We start from the raw sequence: 15614 nt of genomic DNA, 5'->3' as shown, positions 1-15614 counted from the left end.
TCAAGGAGCACTGTTTAATCAACTGGAGACCAACATGCCTATTGTCTGACCCAAGAAAGATATGATGCCTTATTTGTTAGACTGACCTCTAGAGGTGCATCACAGTCCACCGCTAGAGGTTAGGTGCCAGCATTTGGGATCACGGTGGCCCCAAAGGAAGAAGCAAGTGGGCATCACTCCTGTCCAGAGTTCTTGGGGTGGATCTGGAGGGGTTTGGGGTGGGAAGAGGGGTACTCTTAGACTACTAAGGATGATTGTTTTTTTTTTTTTTTTTTAATTTAATGTGGGGGTCAGGGTGTGGTAGGGAGGATGGTTATCTTGTCTCGGGGGGGGGGGGGGGGGGGGGCAGGTCGGCTACTTGGTCTGGAAGGGCAGGGTTGAGTTAGCTACATTCAAGTCGAGGCCTGGGGCCAGTGAAGCCCTGCAGCCTTTTTTGTTTCTTAATGTCGCCTCTTCATGTTAATGCATGAGGCAGTCATCGCTCACACATTAATAGGAAAGGTGACATTTCATAGTGAGCTATGCATTATTTCTGCAATTTTAACACGGCAGTAATTTACATGCTCACCGATTTACTGCATTCCAAGGTAAATGTTTTGCAGGAATCTTGCATTACAGCTGCTGACTGCATGGCTTCTAATGTGAGGCTTTCTGCATCAGCCCAAGAGGCAGATGTCCTGAACATTTTTCCCTCAAAGAAATAATCTCTTATCAAGCAATCAAGCATCTTTGTTTAAACTCCCTCTTTCTTACTACATAAATGTTATGCATTCAGATTCTAGAGTGTTCTTTTATTGCAGGGCACAATAGGTGACTGGCTTCAATTCCAGACATAAGCAGAACTAGCATTGCTCATGTTTGCTGAAGTCAAGTGTAGAATTACTGCCACTGGGTTGACTGTCTGGTGGAATCTAGTGGTGTGACTTGTTTCATGTCTCTTTATGCTGCATTTTATTTTAGCTTGCTGTATATGGCTTCGAGCTTACTGAAAGAAGTGATTTATAAATGTAATAAAGAAATGAAATGTGCTAGCCGAAGTCAGACTGCGGTAGATATTGGAGAACAGATACCCTGAGCCACTCAGTGTGTCATATCAAAGTCCTAATACTTAAATTTATTGCAGTACTGACTTACTGTGAATCAAAGCAAGAGGATTGTAGGAATGTTGTAAAGCTTTATTGCTCAAGTCATTTTATTTTAGTAGAAGATAGAAGCAGTGGAGGAGTGGCCTAGTGGTTAGGGTGGTGGACTTTGGTCCTGGAGAACTGAGGAACTGAGTTCGATTCCCGGCACAGGCAGCTCCTTGTGACTCTGGGCAAGTCACTTAACCCTCCATTGCCCGCCGCATAGAGCCTGCCATGAGTGGGAAAGCGCGGGGTACAAATGTAACAATAAAAACCCAAAAACTAAGTAACCTTGATAAACACCAGTGTGATTTGAGCGCTGCAGTTTCATGAATTTATATGTTCGATATCCTTTCTTAATTTTGTACATACCATAACAGAAAACAGCACTACTTAAGCTAGAGAATGTAGGGTATGTCTGACAGAGCCTGTAGTTAAATGAAAACTGAAAGTTAATTTTTTATTTAAAATGTTTATATATACAATGTTTGTGTATCATCTTCCTGATGGTGTTCAATATAATAAACATGTGAAGGACCATTCTAGATAGAGAAGTTGAAGTTTGGATCAGCACAGTTCCCAGATCTGGCCCAAGGGTTTCAGATGCCCATCCAAACCCCCCCCCCCCCCCCCCCCCCGCCCCCAATGCAACACCTCCATTCCCCCTCTAATCCCACCCCAAAGTTGCCAGCATCTCCCTTTCCCCTCTTCCCCCCCCCCCCCCCCCAAACATTGCTAGCATCTCCTCTTCTCCTCTAACCTCCTCTCCCAGTTGGCCAGTGTTTCACCTTTCTCTCTTTTCTTCCCCCGTTCTTGGCCACTGTCAACAGCCCCAAGCTTAATGATAGAGCACTGTAGGGCCCTATGAGTATTGAAGCAATATAGGGGGCTGGACAAGGCCCACGCTGCAGCACCAAGGAGGTTTAATAAGACACGGATGGCTTGACATCAAAAATTTGAAGCTGGTTTCCCCCATCAACTGCCATATTAGTGTACCCAGGACAACCCCCCCCCCAAAGGAGTTTTAATAAAACACAAGTTTGCTATTGTTTTTCAATATTTGCTATTGTTTTTCAAATGTTTTGGGTCACTCAATGTGGCAGCAAGCTTCAGCCCACATAATCAAGAGAGGCCGCGACCTAGAGGTCACGGAGCAGTTAGCTCTGAAGATCCTGGCTGAAAAATCAGCTGGGAAAAAAATGGAAACAAATGGAAACAAATACAAAGAAAATACAAATACGCAACAAGACAGACCAAAAGGTCATACTATAAAACTAAAATAGGACCAGATTACAAAGACGCGAAGAAACTATACCAACTTGTGAACAAACTACTAGACACCACCCCGGTCACTACAACCAACACAGACATCCCATCCGCAGATAAACTTGCCAAATACTTTAATGAAAAAATTGCAAACCTATGCAACATGCTACCTCAGGACAATATCGATATTGAAAACTTCATCAATGGTTTGGACCCAACCTTTGGAGAATACCCAGCTGATCGAACCTGGTCAAACTTCGCTCTTCTCACCGTCGAAACAGTGACCCAGGCGATTAGTAGGTTCTCCAACACTCACTGTAAGCTCGATATTTGTCCCAGCTACTTAAAATTTGCCCCTGACTGCTTCATAGCAGACCTCACATCCCACCTAAACTACATGCTTCAGCATGGCCTCGTCCCTAAAGAAAATGACAACATCCTACTCACCCCAATACCAAAAGATTCCAAGAAAAAAACAAACGAAATCACTAACTACCACCCAGTAGCATCTATCCCACTGGTAGTCAAACTGATGGAAAGCATGGTTACCAAACAACTTACTGATTATATATACAAATTTTCAATATTACATGAAGCACAATTAGGATTTCGCCCTCTCCATAGCACTGATGTTAATCACTCTGCTAGCCAAATTCAAGCAGGAAATAGCAACAGGTAAAAGCATACTTCTCCTCCAATTCGACATGTCCAGTGAATTCGAAATGGTAAACCATAATATACTACTAAGACTACTAGATTACTTTGGGATTGGTGGAAATATATTTAGTTGGATCAAGGGTTTCCTAACCACCAGAACACATCAAGTGAAATCAAACTCAAACTTATCACCGTGGAAAGCAAAATGCGGAGTACCCCAAGGATCACCACTATCACCGATCCTCTTCAACCTAATGATGATCCCACTTGCCAAGTCCTTGTCCAACCAAGGCCTAAACCCCTTCATCTATGCAGACAATGTCACATACATTCCTTACAAACATGATCTGTCAGAAATAAATCAAGCTCAGCTTGAACATCATGGACTCATGGGCAAATGCATTCCAACTAAAACTCAATACAGAAAAAAAACTCACTGTCTCACCCTCTCATCCCAATACAATGCGGTCAACCCCACAAATATAAACACTCCCTATCTCAGACAGCCAGAAAATCCTCGGTGTTACAATCGACCGTAGCCTAACCCTAGAGAGCCAAGTAAAATCGACAACAAAGAAAATGTTCCATTCAATGTGGAAACTCAAACACGTAAAACCATTCTTCCTGAGGGAAACATTTTGTAACCTGAATCAATGGTACTGAGCCATGTAGACTACTGCAATGGAATTTATGTGGGATGCAAAGAACAAATCATAAAGAAACTTCAGACCACCCAAAACACGGCAGCCAGGCTTATATTTGGAAAAACATAAGAATAGCCATACGGGGTCAGACCAATGGTCCATCTAGCCCAGTATCCTGCTTTTAACAGCAGTCAATCCAGGCCACAAGTACCTGGCGGAATCCCAAATAGTAGCAAGATTCATGCTACTGATCTCAGTGATAAGTAGTGGCTTCCCCCATGTCTATCTCAATAGCAGACTATGAACTTTTCCTCCAGGAACTTGCCCAAACCTTTAGGATAGTAGTCCCAGAGGGTTGGAATACATCACCAGATGACTCACTGAAGGAATCAAATTGCTAAAAACTTTATTTCCCTAGTAATACTGGGGGCTTGGCCAATGGCCAATTTTTGAATGGGCTCTGAGAGAGACTGTTTTCTGGTTGTTGTATTTGTTTTAATTGTAATATTTTAAATATATATTCAGACACTTATTTCAGAAGCTCTATTCAGGTGTGAAATAGTAGCATTTACAAGTGTATATCGCATACACATATAAGTACCAATTTCAGAAAGCTGCTATTTCTACATGGAAATTTACACTAATTGCAAAGGGGCATGGTCTGGGCCAGGTTTGGACAGAACCACTATCTACAAATGGACTCCTCATTTCAGAAAGGAAATGCACCCGTATGCCCCACTATTTCAACATCGGTGTGTGCACCTGATCCTTCCCATGTACAAGTTCTTAAAAAGTGCCCGATTTGGCTATCGCTTTACAGGAGGGGTTAAATGAGGCATCCTCCTTAATCCCTAGTTATGTATTTCCACCTCCATGTGAAAAATATGTGACCACTGCAGCCTCTGTATTTAATTAGCAGCATACACACATGTTATTTTTGCAGAACGGCTGACATACATGTACAAGTACCGACACATTCACACATACTGTAAGTTGTGAAAATACCAAGTTACATGTTTAAATGTTGCTGCTTACACTTCTAAGTTTCCACATTTCCCCTAAGAATTTTTTCCAGGTTTATTATTGTCAGATGGATGGTCTCACCGCGTATGCCACCATATACATGTGCATTCCTGCAAGTATTTTAGAAAAGGCTCTATGTTGTCAGCCCTGCTACTAGGTGGACTAGGGCATCAGAATTTGTGGGGGGGGGGGGGGGGGGGACCCTTCCCTCTGCTGACCCTTCCCTCTGCTGACCCTTCCAGTGACACCCCTCATCTCCTCTCGCACCAGCTCAGAGAAGACAGAGTGCTACACAAGGAGGTTTAATAAGACAGGAGACGGCATGAGGCTATCTGACCATTATTATTTATTTGTTACATTTGTATCCCACATTTTCCCACCTATTTGCAGGCTCAGTGTGGCTTACATAGTGCCGGAGAGGCGTTCACCAACTCCAGTTTGACCAAATACAAAGTTGTGTTTTGGTAGGATGAGGTTCATGTGAAAAGACACATTAGGGAATTGTAGAGCGGAAGGGTTATGTTGTGTCCGTTACGTGCTTTAGTTTCGTTGTGTTGCATGGTTCAGGCATTTAGGTTGGATCGGTCGGGTATGCCTGTTTGAACAGGTTGGTTTTTAGTGATTTCCGGAAGTTTAGCATATAAAGGTTTGCAGAGGAAATTTTATGTCAGGTTTTGAGATTTACCTGCCAGTTTTGTATCATTTTGCAACCAGAAGGAAGCCCCTGCAATGTTCAAAGGCAGACGGGAGGTAACACACATGTGCGAGTGTCTGAACAAAATGGAAAATGAAAGTACACATTGGTGCCTGTTCTGTGCTTAAATATGAGCCTTACAAAAGGTTTTATGTGCAAGCATTTTTTTTTGAGGCTCTTCTTATTTAGTCACAGAAGAACAGGTGCTAATGTGTGCTGACACTTTCAATTTTTGTTTGGACACACGCACAGGAAGCCATGCTACTGTGAAACCTTTGTGTGTATGTGTCCAACATTCTCCCTGTCTCCCCTCCCCCATTAGCCTCAAGTTTCCCATGCATAAAATTTGTATGCCATCAGCTTTTGGCATGACATAGTATTACACTCGTCTAGCGCAAGCTTTCGTGCATCAGCCCCTGAACTGACCCCACTATATCACAGTGACCTAGAATCCAGAATCTTAGATCTAGAACAGAAAAATCTGTACTATAAAACATCCCAAAACTATAAGCAAGAAATCTAATATCATAACTAATAAAATAAACATAGCATAAAAGTTTATGGATAGAAATGGAGGGAGTAGAAAGCATTGAAAGTCACTGCTCTACCTCCTTAACTTCTTGGTGTCTTAATTTTAATTTTTCCTTAATCTATGCCTAAGCGAAGGGGAAAGTAGGGGACTTACCCTACGGTTTCCTATTTCTCCCGTGGGGGGCTGATGGATCGATTTGCGGTCCCAAGCACAAGTTTAGGGCCAGCATCTTTGCTGCAGGCGGGAGGTGAACTGCTCCCCCCACTTGAAGCAGACATCCCTCTCAGCCCGGATGCGCGGAGTCTTCCGATGATGCCGGAAGCTTTGCTCGGTGATGTTCCCGGACCAGTGTGCCCGGAAGAGGGACTGCCAGTTCTGGGTGCAGAAACAGACCAGAGCAAATGACTGCTGAGTGTAGCAGTGCAGCAGAGTGCTGCTCCAATTTCCGTAAGTGATCAAGGTGCTGGCATGGAGGAGGTGTTGGAGTAGGGCAGTGAAAATACCCAGGTTGGTTCAGTGGTACAGTGTAAATGCCTGCTGCCTGCAAAATCTGTTGTAATAACTATAGAGACAATATGGGAAGCCCTGGTGAGTTTGGAGATCTCTTTTTTTTTTCTAATATGATTTCAACTCTTGTGGCTCAAAACTCAATCACTTCCTGGTAAAGTTGCTGATACAGAGTGTAAAATACAGCGTTTAGAGTCCTTTGAATCATCAACTATGTCTGAAACTGAAAAACGTAAGAAGGGACAGTTTGCTTTAATTAAAGAGAATTTGATGTTGCAGAGAAATTTACAGAATTTGGAAAATCAGGAGACATTGAAGACATGTTTAACTGCCAGCTGTATCTCCTCTTATTACTTTCAAAAGATATCTTGCTGACATTTTGAATATACCAGAACAATCGTAACCCCCCCTTGCTGTCTAGAATATATTACTTGCTACCTTATATAAAGAAACCTTCTGAACAATTAATAGTAGAGGGGTCAGAGGTACATTTTGATAATTGAAATTAACTTGGACGATAGAAGATGAAACTTTGGGTATCCAGACAATTATCTGGATTGTTGACTTTGTTCTGCAACCAGATCGAGATTGGATTTTGAAGATGTTTTTTTCGCCGTAGGCAAGAACTATTTTTGAATCATAAAATTAGAATTTTTCCTGATTATCTGTAGATGAACTCAGTGTAGGCATCGGTCTTTTTTTGAAATTTTATCCAGGTGCTTTGCAGTTAGGGGGTATTTTTTGGCTTAATTTTCCTTGTTAAATGTGTAATCAAGTTACAGTCAGTCAAACATGTTTTCATTGAACCTTCTCATCTTGTGACCTTCAGCTTTCCACCCTCCCCCTCCCCCCATTGTCTGTACAACTAACATCTACCCCATAATGTGTATATTTTTTGGTTTTGACTTTTTCCCTTTTTTTTTTTCCTAGGTAGCCTTATTTCTTTCAATTGTGTGTTGCCTCTCTGTCCCCTTGTGGACTTGAAATACAATTATCACATTGTTGATTTCCTTATTTTTCTCCCCTTTTTTAATCTGAATTGTATAAAGCAAGGATTAAGAGATTTCTTATATTAATTTTCTCCTTTATATTTCATGTATTCCTCACCATGTGATGCTATATGTTTCTTTTTGGTCAAATTTTCTTGTAAAATTGTTTAAATTGCTTTAAAAATAAAATAAAAAGTTTATGGATAGTTCTGGGCCTATGCCTTTTGAGCCCATATGATAAGTTTTAAACAGGCCGATATTCACTTCTAGTTAACTGTGTTGGCTGACTGCGCCTAACTTGGATTTTAAATAGTGCATGGTGATCAGCCCAAACATTCAGTGGCACTATCCAATTGCACCTGGAAGTTAACTGGGCACTGTTGATATTCAGTGGGTATGAAACAGCAAGGCAATCGATTTACAAACTCCAATGTGGACAAACAAAACAGTAGATCAAGATAAACGTGAAGATTTTATTGATAGCATATACCAGAATATTGCCCGACACAGGCTGTGTTTTGCCCAAAGGGGATGTGTCGGGGGCTAAATTATTGACTGTGGAGAAACAATGTTCCAACTGGAAATACGATTTATACACATCAAACATAAAGGACATATAATAAAAAACCAGCAAGGTGACCACAACTATTGTATAACGATCAACCAAACAACTCACAACTCTGAATGCTGGAAAAAACATTCAGAGTTGTGAGTTGTTTTTTATTATATGAGAATAGAGGAGCAAAGGATTTCTGAAAGAAGGGCTGGCAGGAATAGTGGCTGTGTGCAAGAGTGCACAAGTTGTGTGTAAAAGAAACTAGGGAAGGAAAGATGAGTGGGTTGGAGTATGCATTTTAAGGGACAGAGAAAAGACCTGAGGTGGAGAGAGTAAGGGAGAAGACCAAGATTAGATTGGGGAAAGGGGGGGACAGTGCCAGAGTTAAGAGAGGGGCACTGCCTTCTTCCCAACAACTACTTCCTTCTCCTTCATCCACCCTTCCCCCCAGTATTGAAAACTGCTTTTCCTTTCCCTTCCTTCTCAGTGTTCTCTCCTCCATCCAGTCTGCTCACCCCCAGTCTTCCCTCCTGCTCCTCCATCTCTATCCTATCCTCTCTTCCTACCTTTCTGTTCCCTCTTCCTGCTCGCCTTTGTGTCCCCAAGATCACCTCTTCTCCTATCCCACAGCAATATCAAATTCTCCACCTACAACACCCCACCCAAACAACTAGAAAAAAACAAAATCTTCAGACACAAAGTTGGTTAGACAACCGCTTAATTTTTATTGAACAAAATAAAGTTGCATTATTTAATGTGCAAACTAATTTAAATTTATGCAGAGTTGCCATACTCGCATGGAGCGAACCACCCCAGATCTTTAAATTGTACTATCTAATTTGTATTTGTTCACACCGGAGTCTGTAACAACCTCTCTGGAACTATGTAAGCCACATTGAGCCTAAAAATAGGTGGGAAAATGTGGGATACAAATGTAACAAAGAAATACAATCGCAACAGAATTTGTGAATCTGCCACAGAATCTTCCTTGAACTGCTGCCATAAACTGGAGCCTTTGCTTACAACTGTGCCTGAGAAGGCACATTGAGGCTTCAGCGCCCCATGCCGTATTAATTCAGTAAATGGCCACACGAGCTGCACAAGACAGCCTTTTTCCAGCAAGAGAAGAAGCCACAATTTTCAAGAGACTTCCTGGTTTGAGGTTTTCTTCTCCTTACCAGCTGTTTAAAGACAAAATTGTACATAATTATTGGGCTGGGACTGAACGCTGGTGCATCGCCAGGGCTTGTATATAGGATGTCTGAACCTGGAAGTCACCTTTTTCTCCAAGATCTCTAGCTGATGATTCACATTATAGCCTGACATGATATGTTTCTGTTCATTAAGGCAGCTAGAAGAAAGACACTAAAAACCAAATCAAACAAAAATAAATATGATGACTGCTCTACTTTTCCTGGAACTGACTCTGCTGATTACGAGGAAAATCGGAGCGAAAACAGGATCTTGTATAACAAATACTCTGTATTCATTAAAAATTGAAAACCCAGAAAGTACATAGTTTTCATTTTTGCAGTGGTTTAGTCTTGTTCAAGGTTTTGTTTTGTTTTTATTGCCTCTAAATTTAGAACACACAAGGTAATGATAAAGAGTTCTTTTAACCCATAAAAGAATAGAGATTCAGCTGAAGCAGAAGCACTTCTTAAGTTGAAAAAGGCATGCTCGAAGCATGAGTGAGTGGATGGGGGGGGGGGGGGGGGGGGGGAGGGTAAGTGTGACAAGGGTGCTTAAATGAATGACAGTACATGGGAATGTCATAAGTGACAGCGCCTCTGAGAGAAATAGCCAGGCTTGGGGCAGAACCGGACCTCCGCAAGTTCCCCCCCCCCCCCCCCACTCACACCGCCGCAAGTCGCCCCCTCCGCTCACACCGCTGCTCCTGCCCACCCCCATACTTTTCTGTCTTTGCTTCCAATGAAGGGGGGGCATGGACCTGGTGCCATCTAGCCGCTTCCTGCATGTCTGCTCCCATGGTTTGTCCTCGCCTGCTCCTGTCTGTGCTGGGAGTCCGGACCTGGATGATTGCATTAATGTGATATCGTGCTAATTCAATCATCCGGGTCCTGGGCGGCATGCAGGAGCAGGGGAGGACAGACCCAGAAGCAGGAGGCAAGAAGAAGCTTGCCGGGCCTGCCCCCCCCCCCCCCCCCCTTGGAGGCCGAGCCTTGGAATTTTTCCCCTCCCTCCCTACCCCCATCTTGGAATCCCTGATAAGTGGCAGTGGGGCTAAGTGATTTATTGGAGGAGGGAATGAATGAGTGGAACCCATAGATGTGGGAGCAGAGTGAATGAGTAGATAAGGTAATTGGTGCCAAGGGCAGTGGTTCCCAAACTTTCTGGGTTCACAATGCCCTTAGTGTTTAATGTTTTTACAGCGCCCTTAGGACACACACTTCCTCTCAGGGCTTCTCCCCCCTTCCACTCCCTGGCAGTGACGACAAGATGACAACGATGATGGCAGAGTTAAGTCCTACTTTTGCTTATGGGGATGCCAAGTTCCAGCAGCTGAAGCAGTCTACTGCTTGAGCCCCGAGCTCCATGCTCCCTGAGTTTGTCTGTAACATGTTTCAGTCACTGACGTTAGCCACAGGGGTGTTGGTGTCGTTGGTTGTAGCATGGAGCTCAGGGTTTAGGCAGCAGACCACTTCAGCTAGTGGGGATTGGGCATCCCTACCAGCCATTCCATAGGTGCCACAGCTTTGAAGAAGGTCTTAAAATATTCCATGGCAGCTTTGGGGGGGGGGGGGGGGGGAGGGAAGTGCATTTCAGTTATGGAGTGAAGGGGTAGCCTAATGGTTAGTGCAGTGGACTGAGAACTTGGGTTTGATTCCCACTACTGCTGCTTGTGACCATGGGCAAGTCACCTAACCCTCTATTGCCCCAGGTAGAAAACTTAGGGGTCCTTTTACTAAGCTGTGCTAAAATGTGGCCTGTGCTATTTTTAGCATGTGGATTTGCTGCACGCAGGCTACTCTTAATATGGCAGTAAAATGGCTTCAGTTTTAGTTTTTTCCATTAATAATCATGGCTATTAGCACGGGAGCCCTACCTGCGCTAATTGGCAGCACATGGTTGCCACTTAGTGCAGGGCCACGCTTACTCTCTGCCCCCAAATACCCCCTTTTTTAAAAAAAATTTTAAATATTTTTTTAGCATGGGATTGGCGCCTACCGATCCCAAGGTTACCACTTGGTGCCTGAGTGTGTCTCAAGGTAGTGCCTTTTAGCGTGCAGTAAGCAAGTGGTACAACCACTTAGTAAAAAGGCCCCTTAGATTGTGAGCCCACTAGGGACAAAGAAAGTACCTAATTGTAATATGTAAACCGCTTTGATTGTACCACAGAATGCCGGTATATAAAGAATCAAATAAATAGGACACAGACAAGATGGGTAAAACAGTGTCATTGGGTTATATAATGGGTGGGTAAATTGAAGGCAAATTATAATACTATTGAATAAGGTTATGTGAACTCGTCTTAGTTATGGGCATGTGGTGAGCTTGTACAGATGCGCAGTGAGTGGCTAAGTTGCCACATGCACTATCGTTTATTAAGTTTACTATACCGCTTCTCATTAAATCAAAATGTTTTACAGTATCATAATAAAAACAAGAGACTAGGAAAAGAACGCCATAAGGTAATAGGAAAGCACAGTCAATCACGCAAGAATAGGAGAGACAGAGTCCATACACGGTGCTTTTAACATATTTTTAGTTTTAACATTTTCATAGGTAATAGTGCACAGCATTTTAAAAACAAAACAAAAAAAGCAAGGACTAGTACTGGGATCTTTCCTCTCATCATATAGGCCAGCCGGAATGAATGTCAATGGTCAAAAGCTAATTGAAAAAAAAAAAAGGTTTTGTAATGATACTCGGAAAAGAGAAAAAGATTTTTCAAGCTGTAGATGTTGTGGGAGTGAGTTTCAGAGGGTGGGGTGCAAAAAAGTAAAAGGCAGAGGACCGGGTAGACTCCCAACATGCTTTGGAAGGGTGGGTAAGGACAAGCCTATTATTGGTAAGTGATCGAAGGGTACAAGAGGATATATATATATGGAATGATCAGTGAAGCAAGGTATGAAAGAGTGGCATTGATCTACCTGGCTTATTTGCATAATGTGGCATTGATTTACAGTTGGTTAGCATACTTTTTCCTAAAAATCTATTTGTACTCCTTAAGGAGCAGAGTTTGACAGAGTTATTTTTTGCAGAAACCACAGTTTTAATTTTAGCCGCGGCCACCTGCTGTGCTGTGGCTTCTGCCTAATTAGGGGCTAGGTTTTGTCTAGCCGAAATGTTGCTTAGTCTTGGATTTCTTTTCATTAAACGCGTTTTGAACAAAGTGTTGTGGTTGATCTGGTGTAGACCTTTGAAGGCATTTAAAACCCAGCCATGTTTTTCTGCATAACATATAGAACTCATTCTACAAAACAGGAGTTTTAGGAATAAAACATTTTAAGTGCAAAATGGAATATTTATATAAGTAGTGAACTTTAGAAAAGGCAGTACTTAGTATTGTTAAAGCAGATTTACACGTATCATTGCACAATTCAGGTGTTTGTTTTGATTGGCTTATGCATGAACTTAAATCAAGATGGTTTGTGATCAGAAAAAAATCTGTATTATATAATTATGGTAAATTGATAATGCCCTCATTTAGTTTATGTTAATTGTGAAAGTAACTTCTGATCTGGCATTGCCTACTTTTTTAGAAAGCTAAGTTTAGGAGCTCAGTGGGAGGGGAATTTTAATAAAGGTAGATTTAGGTGCCTTAAACATTTTTTTATATTCTCTTTAGTGTGTTTGAAATAAAAGGTATTGGGTTCTTTTGATTTCTGTTTGGCAAATTTCATATTTTATTTCGCTCATTATTTGTTGTTTGATTTTAATCTTCTATGTTGCCCCGAGATAGGGCATAGTGGGAAAATTATGTGCAGAGATGGGAGCTCCGCCTTCACTCTGCCCTGACTCCTCCCCTGATCACACCTACTGTGAAAACATGTGCCGGTTTGACCTGTGTGTACTTTTAGGTGCCATCTAGGGCCCTATTTACTAAGGTGTGCTAGCATTTTTAGCATGTGCTAAAAATTAAGAGCGCGCTAACCGTGTACACACCCATAGGAATGTTATGGGCATCTATATGATTAGCGTGTGCTAAAAACACGTGTCTCTAGCGTGGCTTAGTAAACAGAACCTTTAATTTTGTAAGAACCGATTTATGTGCCTAAAACAAGCTGCAATAGCTTTTGAATGGGTAACGTAGCTGAGCTGCTTCCTGTAGCATAACATTTCTGGTCAAATATATCCAAATAAGGACTAAAAATATTTGAAAGGGGATGGGGTTCAAGTATTCATTTGTAGATGACATCACATTATTAGTTACAGTACCTAATGTAATTTCTGAGATCGAACTCCAATTGAGTAGATTTACGTCTAAAGTGGAAAATTGGAATATGTTACGTTGTCTGAATCTTAATGGAGAAAAACAAACATTTTTATGGTTAACGCCACGAAGATTCTTTATAGATTGACGGTATTACTTTTCCTAGGGAGAGAAGTATTTGAAATATTAGCTGTCACATTAGATCCTACATTATCCCTTGACATAATATGTGAATGGCTTGATAAGGACATTTTTTCTGATGCTGAGAATGCTGTGGAGAATTAGACATTTGTACTTTTTGATTACTGGTCCAAGTTGCTACTATTAACATAGCTGGACTAATGTAATATTACTTACCCCCCCCCCTTTTTTTTCACAAAGCTGCGCTAGTGGTTGCCGGTACGGTAATGCCAACATAGCCCGTTCAGAGTGAATGGACAGTGTTGGCATTGTTGTGCGGTAGCCGTTAGCGAGGCTTTGTGAAAAAAAAAAAAGGGGGGGGTTACAGTGGTTGTTCAGGCTCTGTGATAACGAAATTACAAACACTGCAAAATACAGTGACCCATCTACTGTATTGTGCAAAGAAATACATTAGGGCTTCTCTTTTACTTTATGATTTATATTGGCTCCCTAATCAGGAACGTGGGATTTTTAAATGATGTATTATAACTTTTAAACTTCTGCATATTCCGGCACCATGAGATTTGAATAAATTACTTCTGCCATTGTTAGGTATTCAGGGAAGAACCTCTCGGAGCTTTCACAAAATTTCATTCCCTGGGCCCTAAAGAGGTCACCTATAAAAAGTTATTTGAACAATCCATTCCATTTCAAATAGCCAAAATATGGCATTCTTTACCACTTACTTTAAGAATTTGTAGAAGTTACATTTGTTTTTGGCGACAGTTGAAATTTTTATTACAGTAAGCTTTAAAAAATTGTAGATTATTTCTGTATGGTTTATTTTGTTTTGGCGATACTGTAAATTCTAGTATTGACTAGTTTTCTTTGTTAATCTATAAGGTAAGATATCTCGTGGAAAACAAGGTTTATTATTGTATTGTAGAAAAACTAATCTTGGGTAATGGTGCCTCAGTGCATTCTGTTGTGTATTTCTACACCCCTGTCATCATCTACTGTGTTACATGAGAGAAAATGAAATTTTTATGATTTTTCTTTTTGTTATAGGTTTGCTGACAATGGGATAGGATTAACATTTGCCAGGTTTGTTAAATATTTAAGTTATTCAATTTTCTTTTACCTAGATGTGCTGAAGCTGTTTTGAACTTATTTATTTCGGACTGACTCAGCTGGTCTACATCATTCTTCAGAAGAAACAAATGGGGTTCACGCTCTCCACAAAAACGAAACACAACAAAAAATAAGGTGGAAAAGAACCAAGTCCAAGAGATCAGTCCAGTACAACAGGGTAAGATGCTCCAAACACAACTTTATTGGACTGATCTCTTGGACTTGGTTCTTTTCTACATCATTCTTCAACAGGGGGAAGTGTAAACTAATAGAAATTTTAGGAATGGGTATAAAGGTTTGAAAAATTTGAAGATAATGTTTTTAAGAATGCATTTTTCCTTAATCCAGCTGATTCATTTTTAGCATTACTCAGAATATACCAGCATCTATTTGTTTTAAAATTAAGGTCCATTACCCAAAGCAAATGCAGAACCCAACAATCCACCTGAGAGATGTATTAATGTGATCTGGGCTAGGTATAAAAGCATTGCCATAAGATTTCTTTGTCCTCTGTGTAGCAAGGCCTGCTTCTGTAATAGCATTCCTTGCACTTTGGGAAACGTTGTTTAGTGCAGTTCTCATGAACAGTTTGACTCTGACCTAAACTTTTGGCTATGCTGGATTTTTTTCTGCAGACAGAATTTCTTCCCTAGATGGTTGATTGTAATGTCTCAGCTCCAGTTTCTGCCTATGTGATATATATACAGCAAATAGCTCTAATTCAGAAACTTTCCGAAGTATGAATCTGTGTCCTTGAAAATTTTCACGTTTCTCGGGCTTCTCAGTGAAGCCAGGGATTCAGTGGTTGGTCCTGGGTTCGGCTCTTTTACAGTGTAATGAAAGCTATACAAACACCTGTTTGTTTTGTATTCTGTTGCTTTGAAAATTGTGCTCTCTTCCTGTTTCCCCCTCCATATCTATCAATCTGTCTATATGTACCCTATATTCACACATATAACATGCACATTATTCC

The 15614-nt window shown here is 41.3% G+C and overlaps 1 protein-coding gene across 2 annotated transcripts in view; it reads left to right on the top strand.

The window, feature by feature from the left end:
- Positions 1-15614, top strand: part of CEMIP2 (cell migration inducing hyaluronidase 2) — a 218879-nt gene that overhangs the window by 132592 nt on the left and 70673 nt on the right. For both annotated transcript variants that reach the window (XM_030193858.1, XM_030193859.1), the window contains exon 14: positions 14579-14614. In XM_030193858.1, the coding sequence (XP_030049718.1) occupies positions 14579-14614 (36 nt within the window). The remainder of the gene's footprint in view (positions 1-14578; positions 14615-15614) is intronic.

The sequence above is a fragment of the Microcaecilia unicolor genome, chromosome 2 (assembly GCF_901765095.1).
Source record: "Microcaecilia unicolor chromosome 2, aMicUni1.1, whole genome shotgun sequence".
Lineage (NCBI taxonomy): Eukaryota > Metazoa > Chordata > Amphibia > Gymnophiona > Siphonopidae > Microcaecilia > Microcaecilia unicolor.
The sequence above is the reverse complement of the archived record's forward strand: the minus strand, read 5'-3'. Positions and strand labels throughout refer to the sequence as shown.